The 27,139-nt window shown below is 37.0% G+C and overlaps 1 protein-coding gene across 7 annotated transcripts in view; it reads right to left on the reverse strand.

Annotated features, from left to right (window-relative positions):
• GRM5 (glutamate metabotropic receptor 5) overlaps positions 1-27,139 on the reverse strand; it is a 236,393-nt gene that overhangs the window by 123,805 nt on the left and 85,449 nt on the right. For all 7 annotated transcript variants that reach the window (XM_064645014.1, XM_064645015.1, XM_064645011.1 and 4 more), the window contains one exon: positions 9,011-9,260. In XM_064645014.1, coding sequence (XP_064501084.1) covers positions 9,011-9,260 — 250 coding nt within the window. The remainder of the gene's footprint in view (positions 1-9,010; positions 9,261-27,139) is intronic.

Raw genomic sequence — 27,139 nt, forward strand, 5'->3', positions numbered from 1 at the left:
CTGACAGAGCAATTGCTGCATAAGTAATGAAGCTGTCTATTTTCTTATGGATAGAAAATATAAGTGATATACCTTATAGTAAAAAGAAAAAATATACATAAAGTTTCTCAAAAGTTACAGCTAAGAAATGACAGCTTCAGAAGCAGTTCTGTCTTTGATTTTTGTTTTTAAAGACACAAAAATATTGTGCATTTATTACTGTCCTTCTCTGAAGGAGATTTCAAGATATCAACTATCAACAAAACCAGATAAACAACCTGCCCTTGGAGTTTTGGTTTCTGGACATTTCCTTCTAAGTAGGAGTTTCTAGCTGTTTGTATAAATATTTGGGGTCAGAGCAAGCAACTAAATAACACACTTGTTTTATACTACATCTGCTTAGAGTGACCCAAAATCTCTATTAAGTGTAGATCTAACATCAATCTCTGTATTTTGTGACAGTCATCCTTCTCAAGATATTGCTAAGTTGACAGTACATTATAGTATAATTTTCATCATGTCAGAAATGCTCAGATAAAATCAGATTTTGGGTGATTAATATGCCTTTTTTATTACTCAGACAGCCTCCAGGAGATGTATATTTAGCCAAAGCCTGAAACCTTTGAACACATGAAGAGTTTGGAAAATTATTTGAACAGAAATATACTTAACTTACTTTACTTTAACTTCTAGGATACAAGGAATAATTTTCCTTCTGGTATGCATTGATAGAACTATACTAAAAATCATCTGAGCCAATCATATTTAAAAAGAGTCAGAATCCAAGATTAACATTGATTTGTGCATATCAACACTTCGAGACATAGAATGCTTAACATCATACCAGTTAAGATGTATTAAATCACCATGTTTTATAACTATACTTTTTCCCAGGACAGAAATTACTTACTCATTATGATTAAGCCAGTCTCCTCTTCCTTCATTGTTACTAATCAACATGAATAAAGGTTGAAAGGTATGACTTCTTAGGAAATATAGATTTTATTTCATTAAATTTAACTTCCTAATCAAAATACTGTTCATTTAATCAATTCTGTAATTACATGTTTCTAATATGAAAGTGATCAACAGAGTTCAGCTTGGGCCTCATTCCTTGAAATAGTACATGGCTTTTTTATCTGCTTTTCCTGAAAGCAGTATATTCTTGCCAAGATTTATAATGTCTTTTCAAGGTAGTAGTGAACTAAATTCCACCAAAATGAGGTTTACCGAGTTTTGGTATTTCATTCACGTTATCAGTTGCCTTCAGTCTTAACCTCTGGAGATACAATGACTTCACTAGAAACTATTAACTCAGTCATAGCGAGAGCGAAATGTGCTACTGTGTGTGTTACATTGTCATTTTAATAGAGCGATAGAAAAAATGACTTACACCACAAGTTTACAAATTCTTCCAAATAGACCTATAATTTACTCCATCCCCGACTACCTCATCCATATTAGTGACCGTGAAATTGGACTGCAAGGTGAAATATTTATTAAGAATTGGTCAGATAGATGCAAAAATAAAAAAGAAAAAGGATTTTAAAGACAGAAAAGAAGATTTAAAAAATCAAGTTGATTCATTTGCTTTCACTGTATATGCTTGCATTGCTTGTTTCTCCCTAAAATCCTGAAATGTAGCTTGTGGGGTCTGAACCACAGAAAGAAAATTGTGCTCCTTTCAGTTATTACACAAAGAACCTTGACCAACCACTCCACTGCTTCCATCTGCAGCAGGACAGATGGGGGCTGGGGGCTGCTATTGCTCACTTTGAGGGTCTCTGAGCCATGAGGCTGACACAAAAGGGGACCACGAATTTCCTCTTCAAAACCAAGTTATTCTTTACCCTTTAGTCTACTTTACCTCTAAATATGCTGTTTGAATATAGGAGGAAAGACAGCTTTTCACTTCCCTAATCTCTTTTACAGTTCTAGAAAACAAACCTTTGTTTAAATGTTAAACTCTTGGTCTTTTGGGTAGTCATGAAGATTCTGGCTTAATGCTGCTAATTACAGTGCATTTAATTGCTAGGTTTAATATGGTAGCTGCTTTCTTGGGCTACACGTTGATGTCTGAACAAGAGAAATAATGAGATAAATAAATGAGTGGGCAGCAGACAGTTGTCTCAGAGGAAACAGCATTCAGGTGAGGGTGTACCAGACTCCTACTTACTGTGGTTGAAGAAAAAGGATCAGACTACTCATACAGGCTGGGGTTGCACAACTGTACTCTGAAAGTACTTTTTCACATGCTTATTTTTCCCCTGGAGAAGAGGTTTGCACATTTATATTACATTTATTTTCCACAGTTTCATCAAAAGTTGTAAAGTAGAGCTATTCTAGATAGTTTTGTCTTATTAATTTTTCCCTGAAGCAGCAAAAATAAGCAAAAATGAATTTAGAGCATATTTCAGGTCTGCAAAATTTCATATCCTAATTTATGTTACAAGAACTTCAGCAGTTGGACTTTTACTAACAGAGAAAAAGGCATACTAACCCACACCACACAGCACACTTTTAGGAGGGGAACCACTACATACTCTGCAGTGAGATTTTTCTTTATCCATCAGACACTTTTACAAATGTCACAAAAGATGTCTTTTTAAATTATTGAAAAGAACTCATTTTCCTCAGATCATCTATCTTGCTTTAATTTTCCTTCAGCAGTAGTTGCCCTTTTTAGTTGCTAACTAGATTTTCTTCAGATGTATTGCTGAATTTCCTATCAGCCAAATTACTTTGAGGACTTCCTGGAACAAACGGTCCTCCACATTCTTTGTCCCTCCTTATCCTCATTTCTACTACTCACCTTCTACTTAGCTCATTTGCTGACCCATCTCTTAGATTCTGAATCAATAACAATTTCCTCAAATCCATCTCCTCAGGAGCTAAGTAGGTATCTTATTAGGAGAGGTGATTGGTGATAGAGAATATCTGTGCTGTTCTGAGAAGAATGGGCACTGGCTCTTCTGCCCTCTTGCAGAGCCTCACTTGAATTGCTTGTGATCATCACACTGCTAGAAGTGGTGTCCTCCCCTTACCACCTTCATCTGGACATAACTCTGTGGCCGTGGCATGCTTCCAGGGGCACAGCCCGAGGTATCCTGAGGCACAGACTTTCATGTCACAGAACAGAGTGAATTCTGAAAATGCAGGATGTGGTTCTTCATCTTTGCAAGGACATTAAAGCATGTAATTATCAAGTCCTGATCATACTCAAAAGAAGATGGAAGCTCTGTGGCATGCTCTAGATTTCCCATCTCTTTGCTACAGATATTGTAACAAAGTGAAGATTTTATATTATTACTGTAAATCCTTGATTGAACTAAGTGTCTAAGATCCATGTGGAGATTGAATCAGACTGATAAATTTTGGTCATGTTTCTTCAGCTGGACAGCTGAAAATCTGAATCATGACTAGAACCTAAGGAAACATTTCCACTTCTGATAGATTTTTTTTTATTCGTTGTGTCATCATCATCATCATGGCTGGGCTTTGCGAACGAAGATTTTGGAAAGGCTCTATCCACATTTGTAACAAGCACACTGGTGGCTAATAAGGCCAGTACGAGATAGACATGTCTGATTGCAAAAGGCACAGCAAAAAGACTCCTTAGGTGGTATATTCTGCAAGACATGATTCTTTCTGCGTTGCCTTTTCTCCTCAAGAGTGATCCTGCCTGTGTTCTCAAAGGAAGCAGCAGCGTTATAGATGGTGTGTCTCCAGGCCTCCCGACTGGAGGCCAGAGTAGACCAGTGATGTTGATCAATATGGCTGAGGCTGAGATGTTTCTTCAGGGAGTCCTTGAATCTTTTCTTCGGGGCTCCTCTCTTGTGGCAGCCGGTGGCAAGTTCACCATAAAGCAAGATCTTAGGGAGGTGGTGGTCCTTCATCCTGGAGACGTGCCCTGCCCAACGCAGCTGTGTTCTCAGCAACATGGCCTCAATGCTTGTGATTGCTGCTTGTTCTAGAACAGATGTATTGGTCACATAATCTGACCAGTGGTTATTTAGGATTGTTTAGGATTGTGCGGAGACAGCGTTGATGGAAGATATTCGTTGTGTATAACTATGTCATTTAATACAAAGGGAAGTCCAGATAATCCTAATTAACTTTTTTATTTTTTCCAATCACACATGGCAGTTAATAACATAGTAAATCTGACACACCACATGCATATATGAATGTATGAAGCAGATGAATGTCCCAGTAATTTCTTGAAGATCAGTGCTGCCAATGGAATGTCATTTGGAAGCTAGAGACATTGAGCAAGCCATTTTTATCTCTTTATACCTCTATTTTCCCTTTAGAATCATAGAATCACTGAGGTTGAAAAAGACCTCTAAGATCATTAAGTCCAACTGTTAACCCAGAAACACTTTCAGGGCGCGCTTCCCTGAGCAGCCTGTTCCAATGCCTGACAATTCCAATGCCCTCATCCTTTCCCTTCTCCTCTCCTTTAAGTAGGAAAAGTCTCATTGTCTTGCACTTGGAATCACAAATTCTCTGCAAAACTTCTGTCTTTTGCTCTTTAGTTTTGTACAATAACTATATCATAATAATAAATAAATCAAGGGGAAATTCTCTTGTCTAAGGGTAAAAAGTATGCAATGCCTGTATCCATGTATCTCAACATTCTTCTACCCCAAAACAGAGTATGTATGTCCCAACTGCCACTTAGTAACCATCCCCAATTGCTGTCACCAATGCCATACCTGAGTCTCATCTCAAAAGTATTAGTTGATGTAAGATAAAATTATGCCAGCAAGCAAAAAGAAAGAATAAAATTATCAAGTACTATGGTACTGTTCTCTGAACCCATTTTATTTAGGGCAGTTACAGTCAATATTCATAATTTCAGTTGCAGGTAATAATTTCTATTTATTATGAAAAATCATGTGACTTAGCATTAAAATACTAAGTTATTCCGAGAGGTGTTTTGGAATCCTTGCAGATGAAAAGTATCAGAAAAAAATATCATTGTAGAGAATTGCCACAAACATTTTTTTCAAATATCAGAAACTAGTAGTCAAGAGGAGTAGGGTGAGTGTACAACATGAAAGAAAATGTCAGCTATTGGGTCTGAACATTACATAAAATGAGGAAGAGTTGAAAATCACATACAACCAAGCTGGTTTTATCTACACAATTAATACTCCTATTTCCTTCTGAAATCTGTTCCAAAGTTATTCTGGTATGTGAATGTACTATTTGTTCTCTAATGAATTTTATCTATGAGGGTATCTCCTGGTATATGCCCTATGGATGACAGATGAAATAAGGACAAACAGGTGAAGCCTAGCTGAACTCAATTAAGTTGAATAACAGTTAAGTTAAAATAACATTGTTTTACACTTAAAAGTCAACACACTCACCTTTTTATTTGAGGTTAACTCCAATTCCTCAAGGTGCATGAGGTAAATATTTACTGAGCATTTAAAATGTTTTCCATGAATAAAAAAGCTCTAGAATGCTACAAGCACTAATGACTTGCCATCTTTCATCTCTGTCACAGGCAGGCAATGCACTGCATAGTATGTCATGAGTGGAGTGTTTATTGAAGGATATTTTTTTTTCTCCCCTTGGGGCTGTATAGCATAATTTATCTGATGTGCACTCTCCTTGGCCACTCCATTTTCTGTTTATCTCAGTATAAAACAGGTGCTGTGAGGAATCCACAGCTTTCGGAAATCCCAACACTTTTGAAAGACTTCAGATTGGAGACATCAGGAGTGAATCCGAATCAAAAATGGAACAAAAAAAAAGCTAAGAGGAAATGGAAATGTTATTTTCTTGTGGATTCCTATAAAGCTACTGTGTGGTTTTTGGACTTTAGTTCTTTCTGTGCATTTGGAAATGAAACAAAATAATTCTTCACTTAACAAAACAAGGGGTAAGCAAAATGCATTTGTGGTGTGAAAAAAAAAGTATTCATTAGTAGATGGAGGTTTTTCTTGTGAGCCCATGGCATTCCAATGACAGGCACTTTCACTACTCTTGAAGTGTCCTTTCATAGCCTTCTCAGTTGAATAGTTAATCCGGAGCAACTCCAGGATCAGATGATGAATAAAAGCATAAATCTTATCCTAGTTCATTTTCCTGCATAGCTTCACAAGAGAGATTAGTTTCATGAGCCTTCTTTAATGATGTAGTTCTTTCCCCTTAGAGCTCTCTGAACCATTTTCAAAATCTTGCTAAATATCTTTCCCCCCTATAGAAATGATGTACAAAAAGGTCCCCAACATAATCTGCTTATAAGATCTGGGTTTGTATTGGTGTCGCATCCATCCCGTGTCAGTGCCTTACACTGTTGTCTAAGGAACCACCCAACAACCCTAGCTCTGGACCAACAGTTAAATATTCACAGCCAACAGAGCCAAACAGCTGAAAACAAGAGAGCACACAGCACAGCAAAGTCCAGGAAAACGGAGCTTTAAATCCCTACAGGAACTTAGGTCATCAATGGACAATGACATTATTGTCTTGCATTACTTTTACCACAAGAAGCCTTCTTGCAAGTTTCCTGTTTTTTCTTTTGCTTTTTTCTTTTACCTCTGTTGCAAAGCCTAGAGATTAGCCCATAGTGGAAGAAAACGTGAGAATGAACATTTTTGTGGAACACTCCACACCTTCCCACACTCTACGCATGATTCTTGCTGCACAGCAGATATAGAAAACACTCTGCTATACTGACTAAGGGTAGGTCAAAGACAAACAAAAGTCCTCAGTAGGCAAAACTAGTTAGTTCGGGTTTTTTTGTGGGGATGTGGGGGTGGTTGGTTTTTTGTTGTGTGTTTTTTTTTTAAATACCAATTTAGAACCAAATCTATTGAAAAGATACAGGAGGCTCCAACATCCTTGGGATCTCTGAAGTGCAGAGCCACATGTAGAGGGACTATACCCCTTCAGCTGTCCTTGTCTGATGCAGCCACAGGGATGCTTTGGTTGGATGACGGTAAGTGCCATTAGTTTACACCTGTCCCCAGCAGCCACTGGCTGGGGACTTATTAATCTATGGCTGAGTAGTCACTTCTCAGCCACTACCTTGGAACCTCTGTGAATAAATAGAAAGGGTAGAAAAAAAATGCCTGCACTTTTTCTTTCTTTGTAAACACTTCCAGTTCGTACTACATTTTTTACAATTAAATTCTATAGCACTGCCACAGGTATGGATACACTCAGAATGGTCTGGTAGAATTAAGGATTTTTGTTTTGACTTGAAAGACTTTACAGTTTAGATTTCTAAGAAAGGATATCACTTTCAGTTTACTGAATGGAAGTCATATACTGAATAACAACTTTTTTATAATTACTCATGACAACTCCCACTGCAACTATGAAAAAAACCAAACAACAATAAAAAACCCTCTTATTTGCAATCTGTAATTCCTGAAGTCCTTATTCATAAAAGCATCTCAAGGCCTAAATTTAGTGCAGCTGTACATAAACAAATACCATACAAAATTAAGTATGATTTGAAGTCTGGAGCAGTTCAGGTTCAACATATTTTTTAAAAATGATGCTTATGTGCTTCTACATTTGAATGCTGCTGCAGAGAGTTGGTAATTTGTATTTAGTACAAAAGTAGACAGCAAAGGTCTTGTGGTACCAGATTCAACTAGAGATAACAGAGGTGACATTTGCTCCAACCTGCTATAAAAAAGTTACAAGTAGGCTTTTCCCCTAAAGCTAGTCAAAAAGAGAGTCTTTGTTTTCTATAACATGATTTCTCTGTGCTACTGAAAATGTCCACATTACAAAAAAGTGACCAAAGAAGGTCTTTTTTTTTCTCTGTTAACTATAGAGACAATCCTGATGGCTACAATGAGTTGTCTAAATTGTAGACATCTAAAAATTCTTAAGTGAGCCTCACCTTGAGGACTGTGGTCCCTTTGGGTGTCAGTACAGAAAACGACCAAGATAGTCCATGGAAGGGCCTACAGATAAAATGTATTTGAAAGGAGACTGTTGCCATAAATCAGAGAAAGAATTAAGACATTCACGTCTGAAAATGCCAAAATGTAGGCTGGTCACAAAGAGGAAGGGCAGAGACAAAAGCTGCTATTGTTGCCTGTTGCCTGAGCTTTCCCAAGGGGAAAGGACATCTGTGTGCAACAGGTCAGATTGGGAACAGAGGCTGGTGTCCTGCCACTTAGTGAGAGTCAGCTGTCAGCACAGTCCTTGAAAGTTTCCCTGAAGCTCTCACTAGAACTTCTGGTTTCACAGACACCATTTTACAAGTGTTCCTGTAGAATTCATGCTTGAGACAGCATGAGATCATCCTTCTAATAATGTACTGAAAAGTCAGTGCATTACATTAGTTGACTCCTGGTGTACTCCATTTTGTGCTCAATACATCATTTTTCCCGTCTCATTTAGGATACACTTGTTGAATAAAGGGTAAGTGTAAAGATCTCATTAGGTTTACATCAGTATCATTACTTTTCTAGTAATTACTAGCCCAGGGTCTTTTCCTTCCGGTGAACACATTTGAGTCAATTTTCCTTTTTCCCTTTGGTGCTTCAGAAAGGAAACACTGATGTTGAGCTAAGAGGAAGGATTACCTACATATTCCCTTTAGGATAGTATGCACATGTCAGCACATTGTCTCAGAAAGGAAGGGTTTCTCTTTGTTTTGGGAAGATCTATTTCAGGTCCATCCAGAGGCCACATCATCAATTCTTAACACAGAGTTACTTGAATGAGACATAGCTTCAGGCTGTATATGCACATGATGCATTTTAAACTGCAGTGAACAAAATGGGTGATAAAAATCAAAGGTTTATGTGTCAGCCTTCCCTTACACAAAGCTGTTTAGACTGGACAAGCAGACTTGTGTTTACCTGGCGTGTCATGATACATAGAATATGTACTGCTATGACCCAGCTGACACTCTTTCTATCTTTTAGATATGTGCAGGTATAGGAGAGACCACAAGTACATGCTTTATGTATACTTGACTGGACTGTCTTCTTTTTTTTCCCCTACTCACTAAAAAGGCTGGCTATAACTGCATGGTATTACTCACCTGCCCAGCAGCAAAAATTCTCCAGCAAGTCCCAGGCGCCTCATAGCCATTAAGAGACCTCTCACAGTCATGCCTTCACAGAAGCAAGCAACCACTCTTGCCTTGGGCAGGTGGCTCCGAAGCTTTCGCAGCAGCTTGTCAAAGCTCTGTTCACCAGCATTGCTATAGATCTTGTAGGAATGTGCAATGCAGATCCCTTCCTTGGCTGCCATATCTTTGAAAGCTTCCATTCCACTTTCACCATAGTTTCCTAAATACAAACAGAAACATAGATGCATATATTAAAATTTGCAGCAGCTTTTCCTTCACAAGCATCAGATATTTTAAAGAATATGTTACATATCTGCACAGAGATCACTGTACCAATCTTAGCAAAATCATATTAACATTTTAATTACTCCATTTTTCAAGACAAGATCAACAGATTTTCCTTGAAAACTCACTTGTCTTTAAGAGCCTGCATCTCTGCTGAAACCAAAGGCTGTTAAGTGCCTCACTACCTGTGAGGATCTGGTCCACAATATGTAAAACAATGTATGTATAAATTACAATCTCTTCTGATTCTCTTAAGCTGAGTAAACTTGGTCAAGTGCTCTGGGATTTACTTCAGGAAATTTCATATCTCATTTAAATAATGCTTTAACAGTGAATATACTGATACCACTGACAGTCCTCCTGTCCAGGATTGTATCTCTGGTTCCCTGTGCTTCTCCATCTGGCTGTTGAAATTTGTTTCATATCTCATTTAAATAAGAAGGCCTTTAAGTCAGGAAATACTTCTCAAAATATTGTCTTAACTCCTCAGTAATAGTCCACAGAAACATAATCAGTAAATTAATTAATAAAACTGTGAGTGTAGTGATGCTGTTGAAAGAGACTTCTGATCCTTCACACATTTGCTAGCTCACAAATCTATAAGAAAAATGCTCTCTCTTACCAGCATAGTTGCAAGTACATAGAAGCACTGACAATGAAAATGCATGTGAAGCACTGAGAATCAGGCATGTGGATTTGGACTGCCATCTGTTTTTTTGACTTTGGACATTAGAGCCATCAGACATTCAGCTTGCCCATCTGGGGATTCATCCCTATCACTGGTGCTAAAGCTCAGAGGTTTTGCTATGCTCAGCACTGAACATGAATGTAAATACAGTCTTCAATTTGAGGATCTTGCCATCCGAATAGCCAAAAGAGACAAAGAGCAGAAGACGAGAAATAACATTATCTTCCTTTTACATCAGGAATGAATCACTGAGACTTCGAGACTGTTAAATTTCCAAATTGCATCCAACTAGAATGGTAACTTGAATGCAGATCTCCTTAACTATTAGGACTTTCATTTTCCTCCCTGCTGTGATTAGGCCTAATGGAAAACATATTACTATGTAAATTGTGCCTTCACAAAATGCCATTGGATTTTTAAACTCAGTTGTTGCAGTGCTTCCTGTGAGCTTTATATCAGGTGCACAGTGCTTCCCCACGTGTCATGCCCTTAGGGCAAATTGTTTCCTGTGATACATGAGCATCAAGTGATTCTCATGAGATGCTGAAGCAGTTCAGCCAGAGGTCATAAACATAGTGTCTCATGAAATATGTATTAAAGCCTCCAAAGTTAGTCTGAAGGAAAAATGGGGGTCAGTCATATTTAACTCCCAGCAGGCTCTGAGGCCTTCTAAAATAAAATTAAACTGACAGGTAATGCACTACTTTGTTTAAAATTATTCTCATTTAGGTCAATCTGGATCAACATTAAATGTTCTGTTTCACTTTTCTAATATAAAACAAAAAGGAAAAAGAGATCCTATTAATCTTTGCCATAAAAGGTGAAAGTTTGAGGAAAAACTGTTCCATAGAGTATCTCAAAGAGATTGAAATTCTGAAGACCTCCTCTTCTGTCAAAAAATTCTCAATAGAAAATTCCTGTCCAGATCTAATTGAATTACAGAACTGTATAACTTCAATGCTCCATATACTGCAGTCTTGGTTTGAAAGTGTTATAAGCATACAAACTGTTATCCTGAGACTTGCTATAAAGCTGAGAGTAGGTATAATTACAGTACCGAAAAATTGTAGGTCTTCCAAGAAGTGTGAAGTGCATCAATTCTTTTCCAAACAAATAAAGTCTGCTCCGGCACAAACATCATGATTTCATCAAGTATGAAGACAGGGAGATTTTGTGAAACCATATAGAATGTTATGTGCCATCCAAAACCACAGGAAACATGTTAAACTACCAAGGGTACTTAGCAAAGTGTTAAATTCTCAATATTTGGAAGAGAAACATCCTGGTAGTCCAAATATGAGAGTGACTGAGCTCTCAAACTGGGAAAACTACAGCTCTATAACATGACCTCAAGGGAGATTTGATGAAAACACAAAGCAGCTTTGCTTCAAGACACTCATACAAATATATCAGTGGTACTCTTATCTTGCTGATTAAACTCTACTTGATTAATTATTCATAGTGAATTCTCCTGTTGTGCAAGAGGTTTGATGAGGTACATATATTTAGTTTGAGCTATACTGTGGGGGTAATGAACACTCCTTGATGGAAAAAGAAAATATTTTTTTGTTAAACTCCTTTGCATGACATATTAGGATAAATTTTCTGTGGGCTATCTTTCTTCGTGAATAAAACCTGTATGTGCATGAACATATACATGTAGCATTGAGGGAATGAGGGTGTGAAAATGGTAAGTTAGATTATATCATTTTCCTGAGGATGAGATGTGAGGTTCACAGTGGAAGAGGATCTCTGTGCTTTACGTATGGAACTGGCCTCCTCACGGACATTTCATTCTTGTACTGTGGCATACCCGTAGCAATATCGCCAAAATTGTCACAGCAAGAGCAAGTTTTTGCTGATGGGGCAGTTCCCATTGTTCAGCCAGGTCTATAACATTAGGAGAAGGATATAGGGACTTCAGAATTTGCACACGTGGATGGGCAATGGTGATGTCTTATGCAGCCCTACTCTGAGAAGGAGTTTTTTAGTTTCACTTCCAAGTGAAAATTAATTCAGAACTCCTAAACTGGAAACAAAGCAACATCTTCTGTAAGTACCCTGTGATGAAAATTGCCTACATACTGGGAATTTATCCATTCAGCTATTTGGTTCCCACCTCTAAATTTAAAGATCCTAAGGAAACTTTAAACAGAGGTTTGCTTTTTCTTATTTAGTTCCAGTTCGGCAGAAAAGACTTGACAAAAAATACAGGTTGAAGGTCATGTATGCCCAATTTATATTCAGATCCTCTTCCCCCACCAAATGCTTTTCAGCATTTGGAAACAGACATCTCTATCTGTAACTGGTTCTGCTGGAGGAGGTATCAAAATTTTTTAGTAGATGTTCCTGTCCCCTTGAAAGTTTGTCTGTCTGTGGTGTAATCAGAACTGTTAGCAGTTGATGACTTTTGTAAAATATTCTCATGGAGACAACTGGCCCCTGGGTTCTTTTAAAACATCAGCCTGAATCCTGCATGTTTTCTACCTGAATGTCTGGCCCTAAACCCAGTTCAAAAACTACTCCCATATGGTGCAGCAGGTTTAAAAAAAAAAAAGAAAATCAATTACATCATCATGCAAAAAACTTATCTGTGCTTTGGAGCTGGAATTTTGTTCAAAACTCAAGCATATGTGTCCCCACCTACATTCTAACTATAACAATCTGTTAGTTCCACTTCCCATGAATCAGTACTAGAAACTATTAAGAAGCTTAAAAAGAACAGATTGTGCTTTTTTCCAGATGAAGCTTAATATAGTACAGCACATAATAATACTTCAATCTGATAGAAAAGGGTCAGGCAAACTGCAGGCTGCTCTTGCTGCTCCTCCTGCTCAGTAATTGAGCCAATTAAACTACCTAACCATAAATCGTAAAGACCTTATGTGAATTACACAGGAAAACAACATTTTTATTCTTAAAATAATTAACAAAATGCGTGGACATCTGCTCTATCACATTAAAAGTTATCAATATGATATAAAAAGTCTCTACAGCCAAATGGAATAATGGACTACATTTTCTCCTGCCTAGTCATTTTTGGAGTGTCACACATTTCTTTTTGAATACAGGAGCTTTTTATCAATAGCTGTACATGCAAATTGTTATCAGATAGTTGTTTGGTCTAAAAGAGAGTTTCAGCGAGCATAGATGAGCATCAACCTTTAGGAGAGATTTAGGATGTAAAATTGCTTCTGGCAGGACACAGCAAAAATTCACAAAGTAAAAGAAAAGGAACCTCGATTGAAAGAGAAGAAATGCATTATGTCATTCATTAGGATGGTAATAATCTTACCTGTCACAAAGCATATTTATTTAAGCAGACATACTATCATTATTTCTAGAGAAAAGGAAGAGCAAACCAGAATAATATTCTAGGCTGTATCTGAGCCACAGAGAAGAAGTCAAGTCAGGTTAAAATTCACAGTATATGTTTTGCAAGCAGTATAGGGAATACAGAGTTTCACTTTTTTACTAGCTTTCCTTTGCATCAAAAGGATGAACATTGCCAGAAATACCAAAAAAAAAAAAAAAGGTATAGTTGTAAGCATAATTTTGAAAATGCATGTGGGAGTAATAGAAGGTATTTATGAAAGGCAACATATTGGTTGATTATGAGGATGATCTTTATGAAAGTTGAGGATATGGGGTGTAGAATAATTTCCCAAATGGAAATTTTAGAGGTGTTTTTGTTACAATTCAAATTAATCATGGTAAAACACCAATAGTATCTGCTACTACTGGTACCTACTAGATATTTTCCACATTTAACTGTGTGACTATGAGTCTTTTAAAGTACATCACTACTAAGAATAGGGAGATAATATCAAATCTTTCAAGCAGTTAAAGCAGTCACATGTTACTGATCTAATATGATCAAAATCACAGTCTTCTGGTGGATATGTCTGCAAATAGAACAGGACAATAGAGTGTTATTTCATTCTAAGGGGTACAAACCAAATGAAATCAAAAGACATATGCTTGAAATTCTGGAGTTGTCTATGTGTGTTAAAAGAAAAAAGAAAATAAAACCCAACTTGTTTTCATTTGATCCAATTATTTTATTTAAATTATTTTTAAATGGAAATTCAGTTTCTATGTTAAACATATATGTGTAAAACAATAAAGAATAAAAAAAAAAGCAACCCATTAAAATACCTTAAATTACAGTAGTTCCTCAAAATATATTGCACTTAAATATCTCCAACCAGATCTCTTCCATAACAATCACTTAAACTAATTTCTGACATTTGTTATACAACTACCCAAATGCTGCTCTGGTGAAAGGACACCTACCCAGAACAAGTCCCACCAGGTTTTCCTTAGCAAGACACCATGCTGTGTTTCCAGTGCTGTGCCTCATTTGGAGCCTCACTTTGAAACAGCTTCCTCATAAGGCTGCTGCAGGGTTGTGGCACAGAACAGCGTGCAGCCAAGGTGAAAGACCTCTTGATGAAAATATGGCCTGCTACATTAGATCTCACACCTGCAATTAGATCTCACAAGGGAGTTGTTTTGCTGTGTGGTTATGGTCTTTGGCAGGAATTGTCAAGAAGGTTTATCTGTTGTTCCTCATGCAGTACCAAGTGGCAACATTTCTCCAATGAAATGACTTTTGAAGCAAAGCACTCGGACAATGTTGGCTGAGCTTGGAGAGGTATCAGAGAACTAGAAAACAGCAAAGGTGCGGCGCAAGGCAAAAATTCCCTCAGTGATTAAATTAAGTAATGTACCTATTCCATCCTTAAAATTGCTATACTTGCCTTCCGTAAGCACAGAGAATCTCAAAGTGATGTGGAGGATACAATCTAACATCTAACGCCTCATAGGGGACATAAACCACTGATGGCTGCAGTTAGATGTCTCCTTAGCTCTCTATATGATAGTGGAGAACTCACACATCTGTTTTCTTGGATATTAATCTTTCCTATTCATACTGAAAGCTCTTCAAACAGCATTTACCTATTACCAAGTGCTAATAAAACTCAGACCCAAAAGAATTGCCTATGTCCCTGGTGGTTTGATAGATTCAAAGATAACTCAAGATGTGTCAATATAAAAAAAACATTAGTTATCATGACATTGCGTGAGTTATGAGCTTAATTTCCTTTTCTGTGAACAATTTTGAGATTTTCAGGTTTTTACATTTGAGGACAAGAAACATTTTCATAGTAACAAAAGGGTTAGCTAATCAAAACCCCTCACTTCTAATCCTCTTAAAATTCAATCCACTGAGATAATGTGTTGAAAAGCTCTTACAATATTTAACTTAGATATTGACCATTTTATCATTTGATATAAGCCTCATATTACTTTCTAAAAGGTAAAATAAAACCAAATATGTATTATGAATCAAGAAACTATTTTTATTCCAAAAATAATTAACTAAACTGTTCAGAATTTAAAAATAAATTTAAGATGTTTAATTAAGAAATTAATAAACTCTTTTCTGTGATATTTTTAAGTTTCAGCTACTAGGTATTTTCTGACATCTAAAAGCACTTAGATTAGCTCTATTCATAAGGTATTTGTTCAAGTAACCAACTTTTAAATTATTTTAGAGAAGTAACATACAATACACTTCAAGCATAACTGTACTAATTAAATTAAATGAATCTGTTCATTATGTAATCTAAGAGAGATCATAAGTATCATTTTGTTATCAAAGTTTCTCTTCTTTTTCTTCTCTTCTCTGGGCTATTTTGAAGTAATAAATTAATTTCTCTTAAGATAATGATGACCTAGTTTCACAATTTAATGCACCTCACTTCTGTTTATTTTTAAATTATCACCTCGTAACTTTAAAAGACTCATTTAAATGCTGCTGTTATGTGAGCAAAGGGAACCCTGTGGAAACAGCCTTTTCCGTATGCTTCTTTTCATCCTTCCTGCTAACTGGCACGTCTGCGGCTTTGTGGCCTTGTCCACTGAGCAGTGTTTGAAGTCCTACTTCACGCTAATGTCTACTAAAGGACTTTAAATTCAGCAGCTCTTGCAGAAACATGCTACCACCTCTGATTGCTCTGCTTGTTTTCAGATTGGAGAGAATAAAATTTTTCTGTATCTTCTGTTTCTGAAATTGCTCTTTCTATCTACCTGACTCTAAGATATGTCCCTTATATATTTCCTGCGTCATTTTGATGTGAAATCATTAATGATAGCACAATTCCGAGTGGACTCTAGGGGTGCTCTAAGTTTTCTTTCATTTTCCTTTAGGGTTATACACTCCATTTTTTGTTTGATTTTCAGATAGAAATGAGAACACATGAGACTGACAGTACTGGACTGGAGGCTATTTCTTTCAGGAGAAAAATACTATGTCAGAAATGAGAGGACTTTGCAGTGGGAACTCTTTGGTCTATGATTCTGTACCCTTCACTGTGAATTTCCCAGGAGTGCAGCTGCCTGGAGTTTATTCACTGGCATTTGGATCTATTCCCAGTTCTGGCTTCAGCTATTAATTATTGTATTTCTCAAAAGACTTGGCCCCTTCTACAAATGAAAGACATTACGCTTCCATATATTCATAACCTGGAACATACTTTTATGTAATATTAATTCTTAACGCTGCTGTGGTTTGTATCTGGTCTTTTCTGAGGTCTTATTCTGCTCCTGCAGTAGGTGAGCAATACCACAAGTCATCCAGCTAAAAGAAGGGTAAGTCAGGGATTAGATAGATTCTGAAGGCCTTCAATCAATCTTGAGTTTTCTGGTAAATGCCTTTCTCTCTGCCCTCTATCCTCATATGTGAAATGGAAGTAAAAATGTTTTCCTGAGAGTGATGGTGCAAGAATAAATGTATTATAGGAAACTCACATAACTGTAGTAAAGAGAGTCACCTTTATGGTGATGTGACTGAATGAATCATGGCATTTTTGCCTCACAAAAACTCACATTTGCTTCATTTAAACAATGGCCACATCATGTTTATTGTAGTAATAATAACTCTGTTTGTCTAACAATCATTTAAAAAACAGCACCTACAGTTTCTGAACAGTAGCTGAAGATGATGGCAAGGCTACTCTAAAGAGAGCACCTTACTTACACTTTAAATGACTATGCACATTCATATTCAGAACATTCATTTGGGAAAAGAATGAGTTTCGTGACTCTTCTGCTATGAACTCTGAGAGAAGGGAGGTCTGTCAGGAAGCCATGAATATTTAGTTTGGTAACTGAAAAACAGGCTTACTGGCTGAATTTCCCAGGAGTACTTGTCAAAAGATTTTGAAGGGCGTAATATGAAGTTTCTTGGGACATATTAATAATTCTTGGAGTATATTGTGTAAAATGAGAAGGCCTATACTGTGTGACAAGTTGCTTTCTTGCAGATGCCCCTCTCACTTTAGGAACATGTTGGATATTTTTTGCCTCTAAGTTGTAGATTGCATCTTACCAGAATATTTGAAAAATGCATTTGAGTATCTTAGGGATATGGAGAGTTTTTAAACTGTAACTTCAGAGGGTATTATTAGGACACTACCATCCTCAGCTTTTGGATGCAGAAACTGAAGAAGAAAATAGTAATACAACAGGGTTGAATATGATCTTCTTTACTGTTGGTGACCACATACTGGAAGAGATTGCCCAGAGAGCTTGTGGAGCCGCCCTCACTGGAGATGAACAAGACTTGTCTGGATGCGATTCTGTGCCACATATCCTAGTATGACCCTGCTCGAGCAGGGAGGTTGGACCAGATGACCCTACTGTGGTCCCTTCCAACCTTATTCATTCTGTGATTCTGTGGTCTACTGAATTTCAGACTAAGCCAACCCTCATCAAAAGCATAATTACTTATTAAAAAATTACAGAGTAAATTTTGGTTTAGAAGCTCCCAGCAGTGGTGATTTCGCTGCTAGCTTGGACAGCCTGTCCCAAGCCAAACTAGCTTATTCATAAGTTTTCCTTCCCTAGTTCTTAATCTGTTCTTCTATATTCTCTTTTAATTTACGCCTATTATATATTTTTTATCAAATAGGAGAATAGCTTCTCAAAATGATATTTTCAGAAGTCCTTAACAGTTTTTAATACAATCACCATGTGTCCACTTAATTTTTTTTATGTTTCTAAGACTAAACAAGTCTAGTTTTAATCTGATGATCCTGTTTCCCACACTTTTCATATTTCTGGTTTTCTTGTGGGTGATTGTCAATTAGTTCATGTCCAACCAGGACGATGTACAGGTTTTTTCAAGATATAGTAGTTTTCCATCTTGTACCTGGCCTGGGCAGAGTAAAATTGAAAGGCTATTTCAAGCCTCTTAAACTTATTACTTCTTTGTATACTTTCAATAGGATATTTGCCATACTTAACAATGGAATGACACTGTTGACTCAATTTTAACATTATACATTTTAATTATCTAGGTCTTGTTTTCTACAGAACTGCTTCTCAGTCAGTCATTCCTCATCCAGATTATTCTGTCCTAGCAGTGCCATCCAACATAGTACTGTGTACAGATTTAATAACTGTACTCTGTTTATTATAATGCAAATCAGTGTTGGAAATATCAATTAAAAATAGAATCAAAGGAGATCTGTAAAAAAGCCATTGAACTTATGCCTCCTGTTAGAAAGCTAATAAGTGAGAAATACAGTTTTAATAAAGTTTTAAAGTCCTTTTTGTACCTAAAACAAAGGACTTTTAGATTCATGTCTTCCAAGTAGGCTCAGACCATTCATATGGGATAGTAAAAAATAATTTTAAGATACAGTCACTCATTCTTCCCAAATGCTTTGAACTGGATGATAGGTTGGCTTATGATTTATTTTTTAAGAATACATTGTCCCTTCTTTGCAACACTAGAAGAAAATTACTCATTTCTTGCAAACAATTGTTTATTTTTGGAAGAAGTGAAATGCTGTTGGCCGAGCTCTTTCCTCAGTTTCTCTTTTGAGATAGGTAGTGTTACCTCATTTCAGTTTTTTGGGATGTTATATATATGTCATATGTACTTCCTAAGAATATTTTGTAAAGCGTAGGTGATTGACTACTTTCTTTACCTTCTTTTATATGGCTCAGTACCAGTTGCGAATATTTAATAGTTTTATTGTGGAATGGCTGACATCCCTTTCATTATTGAAGTTACATTTAAAACTGTTGACTGTTGACTAGTTTAAGAATTGGGATATTATCTAATGCTTCATTATTGTAAATTGATGACTCTGCAAAACTAGTTAAGTTTCATTTTAAGCAGCTAGGGCAAAAATCAGCCTCTTATTTCAGTATGATTTAGGTGCCTGTTGTGTTCATATCTATGTGTCTGGATCCTAAGCCTCAGTTGAACATTTCTCCATTCAAGTGACTCCATCACTACAAATCTGATTCTAGATTCTGTTATACAGTTCAAACTAACATTTACCATAAAGGCAAAGAAAGACAGCACCTCCATAATTGAGTTACATAACAGAATTTCACCCTGGATCCTTTCCTTGAGTCAGTTAGATCTAAAACTCATCTTCTGTTCTTTATTGTTGGATCTCAAAATATAATATCTGCAGAGAGAGATTTGAGTGGTCTTTGCAAAAAGTTGTGGGCTACAGAAGCTGGGAAAAACCCTTTTTATTGACCTCATCTCTGTGGGATTTTTCTGCCTTCTCCTGCAGGATGTGAAGAGACTTTTTACATAATGTTATCACATGTCTTATTGTATCTGTTCCTCCCTGCATAATCCTGTCTCGAGAGATGTGAATGTCTTTCCCCCATGAAAATCCCCTAAGATAAAGTGGGCTTTCCCCTATGATGTATGTGTTAAGACCCCAAATTTGTTAACCTGGGTTTTCCCCTTACGTCATCCCCTGAGACCCTCTAATTGTAATAGTTACAACCCCTTGTTGAATATGTAGACCCTAAACCCTTTAAATATGAACTTGTATGTCCAATAAAGCATTCCAGTTTTTGCCCCCAAGCTGGGATCATCTTAGCTTTATTGACCTCCACACTTTATATAGGACATGAAGACCCCATTACATTCCTTTGCTGTTTGTCCCCCCAGTTATTCACCTTCAGTCTTAAACAGATTTTTCTCAAAGAACTTTCACATTGTCTTCGTAACAAATGAGTATTTTTCTTGTCAAATTCAATGAAGTGCTAGTTAAAAACCAGATCAGTTCTTGTGACAAACTTCTTTGATTTTTCATACCTCTTTACATTTCTAATTGCCTCATCAATTGTAATGGTGTGTTTGCTTAAAACAGGCCACAGCCGTGTTGAATGTCAATGTTATGAAATGCAGCAGCATTTACAACTGAGCAGACGAGCCGCTGAACACACCACAGCTGACTGCTCAAATGGTACAAGGACTAATAGACCACAATGAGCAGGTATCACACTGTGTTAATCTCAGTGTAAAATAGATTTGACTTTAAGTAATGATGTTCCCACTTGGACCAGATTCCAAAATTAGTGCAGAAAGCAGCAAGCTCTCTGATCTGGTGCCAAGGCATCAGGCACTGGCTTGAACAGATGCTCCTTATGGAATTTATTGTATGAAAGAAGAAACACCAGTTAATCTGATTTATAAGGTTATGCATAATATTTCTGCACCACAGATTTCCAATTTGTTATGAGCAAACAGCTTTAATTCTCCAATAAATATGTTTGGGAAGATTTGCACTGGGCTTTGTTGGTCTGTATACGAAGAACTGCTTTGCAGAGATTCCTCTCCACATAGCATGTGAATGATTTGTAATTCTGTAAAGTACATGAATAATGTAGGTAATTTTAACCAATGGCTTCTGTAAGCTGTATAAATTAGTAAAAATAACATTAACGAGGCTGGCATGTGGAAAACTTCTGCAACAATGCCTGCTGGCTCCAAGTGACAGGGTTCATCCCTGTGTGTGTTCCTGTATTAGGGAACTCGTGCATGTTTGTCCACTTATCATTAATATATATTGTAGCATTAATGACAATTGTTTTTCTTTTGGGTATAGTTCCTGCATAAAAGTTAATGTTGTTATGTTGATTTGAACATGGCATCATGTGTCCCCTCTCTAAGGCACAGCACCTGGACTTATGACAGAGGGGAGGTGGCAAAGTGCCTCCAGCATTCTGAGTTATAGCAGAAAATAATCATGTAGTACTCAGCAACTAAGTAGCAGGGGACAAATGGACAAATTAGAATTTTAAACCCTTGAGGAAGATTTTTGTTTGTGTCTGTGGAAAGGGTGATCAGTATCATCTGTTGCAACTAGAACTTGATTACTGTTCAGAGAATCCAGTGACACTAATCCCTTTTTATTTCCATTTACAACTGTTCTGCCATTATCTACTTCACTGTAACGCATAGAATCCAGGATCAAAGGAGCATGATACATTGTATGATCACTGCAGATACAAATGAAAGACATTTTCAGTCTCAAAATGTTCAAAATGTGATAGAACAGGAAGTTGCAATGGTTGGAAAAAATGAAAATGAGTGGGAGATGGGAGAAACAAAAGAATAAAAGCAAAAAAAATGAATAAGTTTTGCAAAAAAGTCAGAATTTCTACTAAAGAAATCCTCCCTGAAAACAGAATAATAAGTCCATGGTGTGCCAGTAGGTGGATTGAAAAGCAAAATAAATGTAGTTGCTGCCTTGAAGGTGTGTTACTGATTTGTATTACACCTATTGTACTACTATTTAACTGTTCTGCTTATTTCCACTTCTGTTTCAAATTTCTTTCTTATAGCCAGATAGAAGATATGGTCCTGAAGTATAGTCAGTGGCATCATTCTGAAAGGTGAACTTTCTTGTGTCTTCTTCTGATTCTTCATCCAATATTCTCTTCAGAAATCTGCCTTCCATAAGTTTTTATTCCTTGATCATCCCTACCCATCCCTGAAACCTTTTTGTCCTGGTTTCAGCTGGGATAGAATTAATTTTCTTTCTACTGACTGGTACAGTGCTGGCTTGGATACAATATGAAAATAATGCTGAGAGCACACTGATGTTTTCGTTATTGCTGAGCATGCTTACTCTAAGTTAGGAACTCTTCTGCTCCTCACCCCACCTCACCAGTGAGGAGGCTGGGGGTGCACAAGCAGTTGGGACCACAACTAGGACAGGTAACCCCAGCTGGCTCAAGGGATATTTCAAACCACATGGCATCATGCTAAGCATACAAATCTGGGGGAAGTTGACCAGAGGGTGGTGGCTGCTGTTCGGAGACTGACTGGGCATCAGTCAGTGGGTGGTAAGCAATTGCATTGTGCATCACTTATTTTATATTGTCTGTTATCATAAGTATTATTTGTCCATCTTTTCTCTCCTATTAAGCTGTCTTTATCTCAACCCACAAGAGTTACCTTTTTATCCCAATTCTCTCCTCCTTTCCACAGGAGGCAGGGAGCGAAAGGCTTTGTGGTGTTCAGCCACTTGCTGGGCTAATTCATAACATTCTTAAACTTAAAAAACTTCCTTCTCCTAATAGCCCTTTTGTTCCCTGCATTCAAAATAAATTTGTATCACTGACTATGTCTTCTATGATGTTCAGGGGAAAAGTGGTTTTACTGTGGGTACGGCCTGCCTACTTTTTGCATAGTTCCCACTACTGCTCTGGAAACCTTGAGGAACTCGGGAATCACTGAACTTTCTGCATTCTAAATGTATAGAACCTGACAAGAGATTAAATATATGGAAGCTAGGTAATGTAAAAGTGAAAGAAGTTGGTAGTTACTGGAAATTTTACTTGCTACCTGCCATGTTGATAGGTAAGAAAGAGAGCACATTCAAAATATTTGTCCTAAGGCAAATGACATAATTCATTTAGTGCCTAGAGAGAGGGGGAAGGAATTGCCTTCAGACACCCAGGTTCACCAGCTTCCTACAGTACCAGAGACAACAATATGTTTGTATCTGGCTGAGCAAGGATTCATCTCCTTTAACTCTAGGCTTTAACATTGTAGACCTTTGGTTAGATGAATGCCACCTCTGAAGGCATCACAGAATGTCTTGCTCTTCCTGTCTCTCCTCCTGTCCTTGATTTGAAGTACAGGTTTTACTCTTCACTTTTTTTTATTAACCTTAGCATTGGTTAGCAATTTTTCATCTAAGTAATGCAACTTCCAGAGTCTAGTCCACACAGAGGAATTGAGATGAGGCATTCCAAATTATCACTTCCGTGGGTCATAAAAAAAGTTAATTTTAATTTTGAATAGACTATAAACACATCAATCCCATGAGGCCATGCATCTTTATTCAGGTTGAAAAGCTAATGGTATTTTGGTCCAACTCCATTTATTTAATGTTCCTTAAGAACCTTTGGCCCTTACTGATGCTGTTATGAGCACCAACAGGACTCTAAAAGGAAATGCAACAAAGCTGAGTAAAATTAACAGAATAAAATTAGCATATTCTTGAAATAAAACAAGAATAACTTGAACTAATACAGACCAAAAAAAGTAACATCTAGAAACATGGGAACTGAACTAATTAAACCACAAAGAAAGCAATACTAAATCTATTTCTCCAAAGTGACAATAATTAGTTTAATATATTTCAATTTATTGAATGAGTCATCAAAGGATCTCTATGTGGTAGCTAAAAATGAATGTTAGTATTTCCTCATGCTCTCTGCTTTGACACCTGAGACACAATATGATTAAGTAAATGCTCCAAACTCCTTCTCTACCGAACTGACATCCTAAAAAGAAAAGTCACAGTCCATTGTTTCCCAGACTAATCAGTTATCTGTCAGTGCTTTACTGAAAATTAGAGAAATCTTTGAGAATGATCATATACACAATCTAGATAAATGTAGCATCAAGACCAGTGCAGCATGGTATTTTGTATTTTTAGCTGGTATGAAGTTCTGTATGAAGTCCCAGTTTGAGCAGGAAACCATTTTTTCTCTCTCTGTTTGATGCTACGTCTTTCTACGGAATGAAGGTCTATTCATTAATATACATCAGCGAAGCTGGAATTAGACAACAAGAGAGGGATACACGAGATATGCCAGATGGCACAATGGAAAGCAAAGGGCAGCATTAGGGTTTCAGAAAACTGAAGATAATCACTGCTTAATTTCTGCTCATCATTCAAGTGAGACATAGCTGACCCTCAAGGGTCATTCCAAAATATTGATTACGACAAGTCTTAAATAATTAATCAATTGATCAACTGTATAATGCATTCGAAGCTAAAATGTTTTGCAGGAAAACCGAGGAGAAAAGGAAATGCCTGAAGAAGAGCCTAAGTGCTAATCTAACAGGAATTGCTGAAACCACACACTCCAGTATGTACTCTCCTAGCTCTGTACTTGCTTTAGTAGACAACTGTTGCCTGAGCAGTGAAAGTATTTGAAAGTAGCCTTGTAGGCAGAAGTCTTGACACCGAATATTTTTTTTTGTCCTGAGGTTTGTCCTCCTTTACACACAAAGCTAATCCTAGTGAAATGCCTTCCTTCTTTCTTTAATTAAAGAAAAAAGCAAAGAGTGGCTTTGGAGCAGCTGTGCTTCTGTTTTATCGTGTTAATGGTAAAACTCTTGCTTAAAACTTTTGGGAGACTGAGTCATAGGTGGGGAAATAGGGCTGCTATCCTTAGCTCCTTAATAATATCCTCTCAGAGCAATTCCTACCTTCAAGCCCAAATTAATATATCTGGAAACATAGTTAATTTGATTAAAATGGTAAAACCTTTCTTAACTGGCTAACAAACATTTTGTAGTATTTGGCAATAACTATTGAAAGGCTAAGAGAGCTGAGGTTGTTCAGCCTGGATAAGAAAAGGTGACAGGGGGACCATATTGTGGCTTTTCAACATATTAAGGGGTCTGTAGTGGGTTGACCCTGGCTGGACGCTGGGTACCCAACAAAGCCACTTTATCACTGCCCTCTGCAACCGGACGGAGGAGATGAAATATAAAAGAGCTAAGGAATCCCCAAATGTGTTTTTCATCAGTCATAGTGACAAGTTGATTTGGTCTACAAATAGATGATTTTTTCCAGACAACATGTTTGCATGTGTGTGTAAGAACAGGTGTGATGCTTGCATTTAAAGCTATGAAAGGCTTTTAACTATTCACTATGCCTTTAAAGCCCTGAAAACTAGATAAAGTTTAAAACTGTTACACAAACCTCCTATATAAATCCAGAAAAATAAATTTGTTCAAGGTCATATGAAAGAGACAATCAATTCTGGAAATGAAAGTCTAGATTACCTGATCCCTATAGACTTTACTAATGGCTGACCAACCTAGAAGCAAAAGCTCTAGACTAATAGACCAAAAAGTAAATTCAGGACAGACTTTCAGCCTTCACATTGAATGAGCTGTCTTGCATTACTGGGTCTGTCAAATCTCTGTGTTATTTCATCTCAACTTTTGTGGTTGCATCTCCTTTCATTCTTTTATTTGTTAATATGTATTGGCAGGCATCACCATCTCAGATTTTGTGATTTTCACTTCACAACAGCTGCCAAGATAATACATCTCAGTCTGAGGGCATTTCATTGATGTGGACATGGCATCCCCAAGGGAGTCTCCTCAGCAAAGATGCTGGTTATTAATGCAGACATCTATCTATCGTAGCTAAATGTATCTCTCTCTCTCTGGCATCCTAGAGATTTAGAAAGGCTGACATTTTTCAGTAGGAGTCCTTTCCTGCTTATCACATGCAGAGAGATTCTGGAAGGACAGCTAGCCTTTTAGAAGTCCAAAAGAATACATTCTGTAGTGGAATTTTGAAATATATGTTCCAAACACTATCAAACACTAACAGATGTCCAGCAAGTACCTCTAACAAATTTAAAATAAACTATTCTGTTCTGGGTTGTTGTAGTTTTTTGGTTTTTTTTGTAATATTATCCCCCCAGTAACCCAGGGTATTCCAGGTATCTACTCTTTGTAGCTCCAAATTAACAATGTATTTATGGATATGCTTAATTAAGGTAATTCCAGTAAAGTCAGCAGGATTATTTGTTTTTATAGTTAAAGCTGTACTTAAATTCATCTTTCCACTGGCTCCCTGCCAAAATACTTATTTTCACTTCTAGTTGTTTTCCCTTCCAAGGCTGTTAGCAGCTTCTCCTTCCTTATTCTCTCATCTCTCACTACATCCTGAAACATCAATTTCACTTTGATCAGTCTGTGATGTCAACCTCCTTCATCTGCTAGTTACATTTTTTAAATAGACACATTTTTGTGCTCTGTGACACCTAGGAGAAATGCTTCATAGAAATCTTTGAGCTCACTCTATTGCTCTCTTTAAACCTCTTCAATACCATGACGCACAAAAGCTCAATAATTATTTGATTGCTGAAGCACTGAGCATACAGTACTGCCTGTCATGTTATCAAGTTCCATTTTCCTTGTATTTGAACATTTGATACTTCAACTGCATATAAATATAAGTTATTCAGGGAGGAAAACCTCCCTTCCCCTCACCCGGAAACTTCCCTGCCTTTGAAAAATGTCCCATCTGCTCTTCATCATCTTTTGATTCTTGCCTACCTGACACTAAAAAATAGGGTAAAAGTGCTGTCAAACTGTTGACTGGCTAAGTATCAAAGACATGTTTGGTAAGATTTGAATAGATCCTGTAGCTGCCACTAGGCAAACAAAACAAATGTATGAAGGTACCTAATATGTGCTATATTGACTTGCACTTTTGGAGGAACCGGAAACTCCAGCATTGCCTCCAGAGATGTTCACCTTCCCTACTCAGTCAATAGCAAAAACATTTCTTTCAATTAGGAGCATATCCAGACAGCTACTCAAAATTTCAGAGATGTTGTGCCCATTTTGGACATTTAAGTCATGCAGACTTTACAATCGTATTTTACAGTTTTTAGAGTAAATTTCTTTTAGCAGCTCATGAGCTTGGTGTGCTGAAGGGTGTCATGTAAATGAGACATTAATAATATAAGCAAACAAAACATCATCTTTAACATTCACTATAACACAAGCAAATACATTTTTTTGTCAGACTGTGAGTCTGATCATGAATAATTCAATTACACTTTTACTATTTACTGGAAGAAGGACCAGACCATTTAAATACAAACTGGCTGATCATTTATTGAAGCCCATCAACTTTTAGTTGAAAAAGTAGCCCATTTTCTACTCTTGAGCTACTTGTGAACACAAACTGAATTAAGAAAACAACAGTTTGAAATTCTTTGCTAAAGAATTAATGAAAGTAACA

The sequence above is a fragment of the Pseudopipra pipra genome, chromosome 2, assembly GCF_036250125.1.
Source record: "Pseudopipra pipra isolate bDixPip1 chromosome 2, bDixPip1.hap1, whole genome shotgun sequence".
NCBI lineage: Eukaryota > Metazoa > Chordata > Aves > Passeriformes > Pipridae > Pseudopipra > Pseudopipra pipra.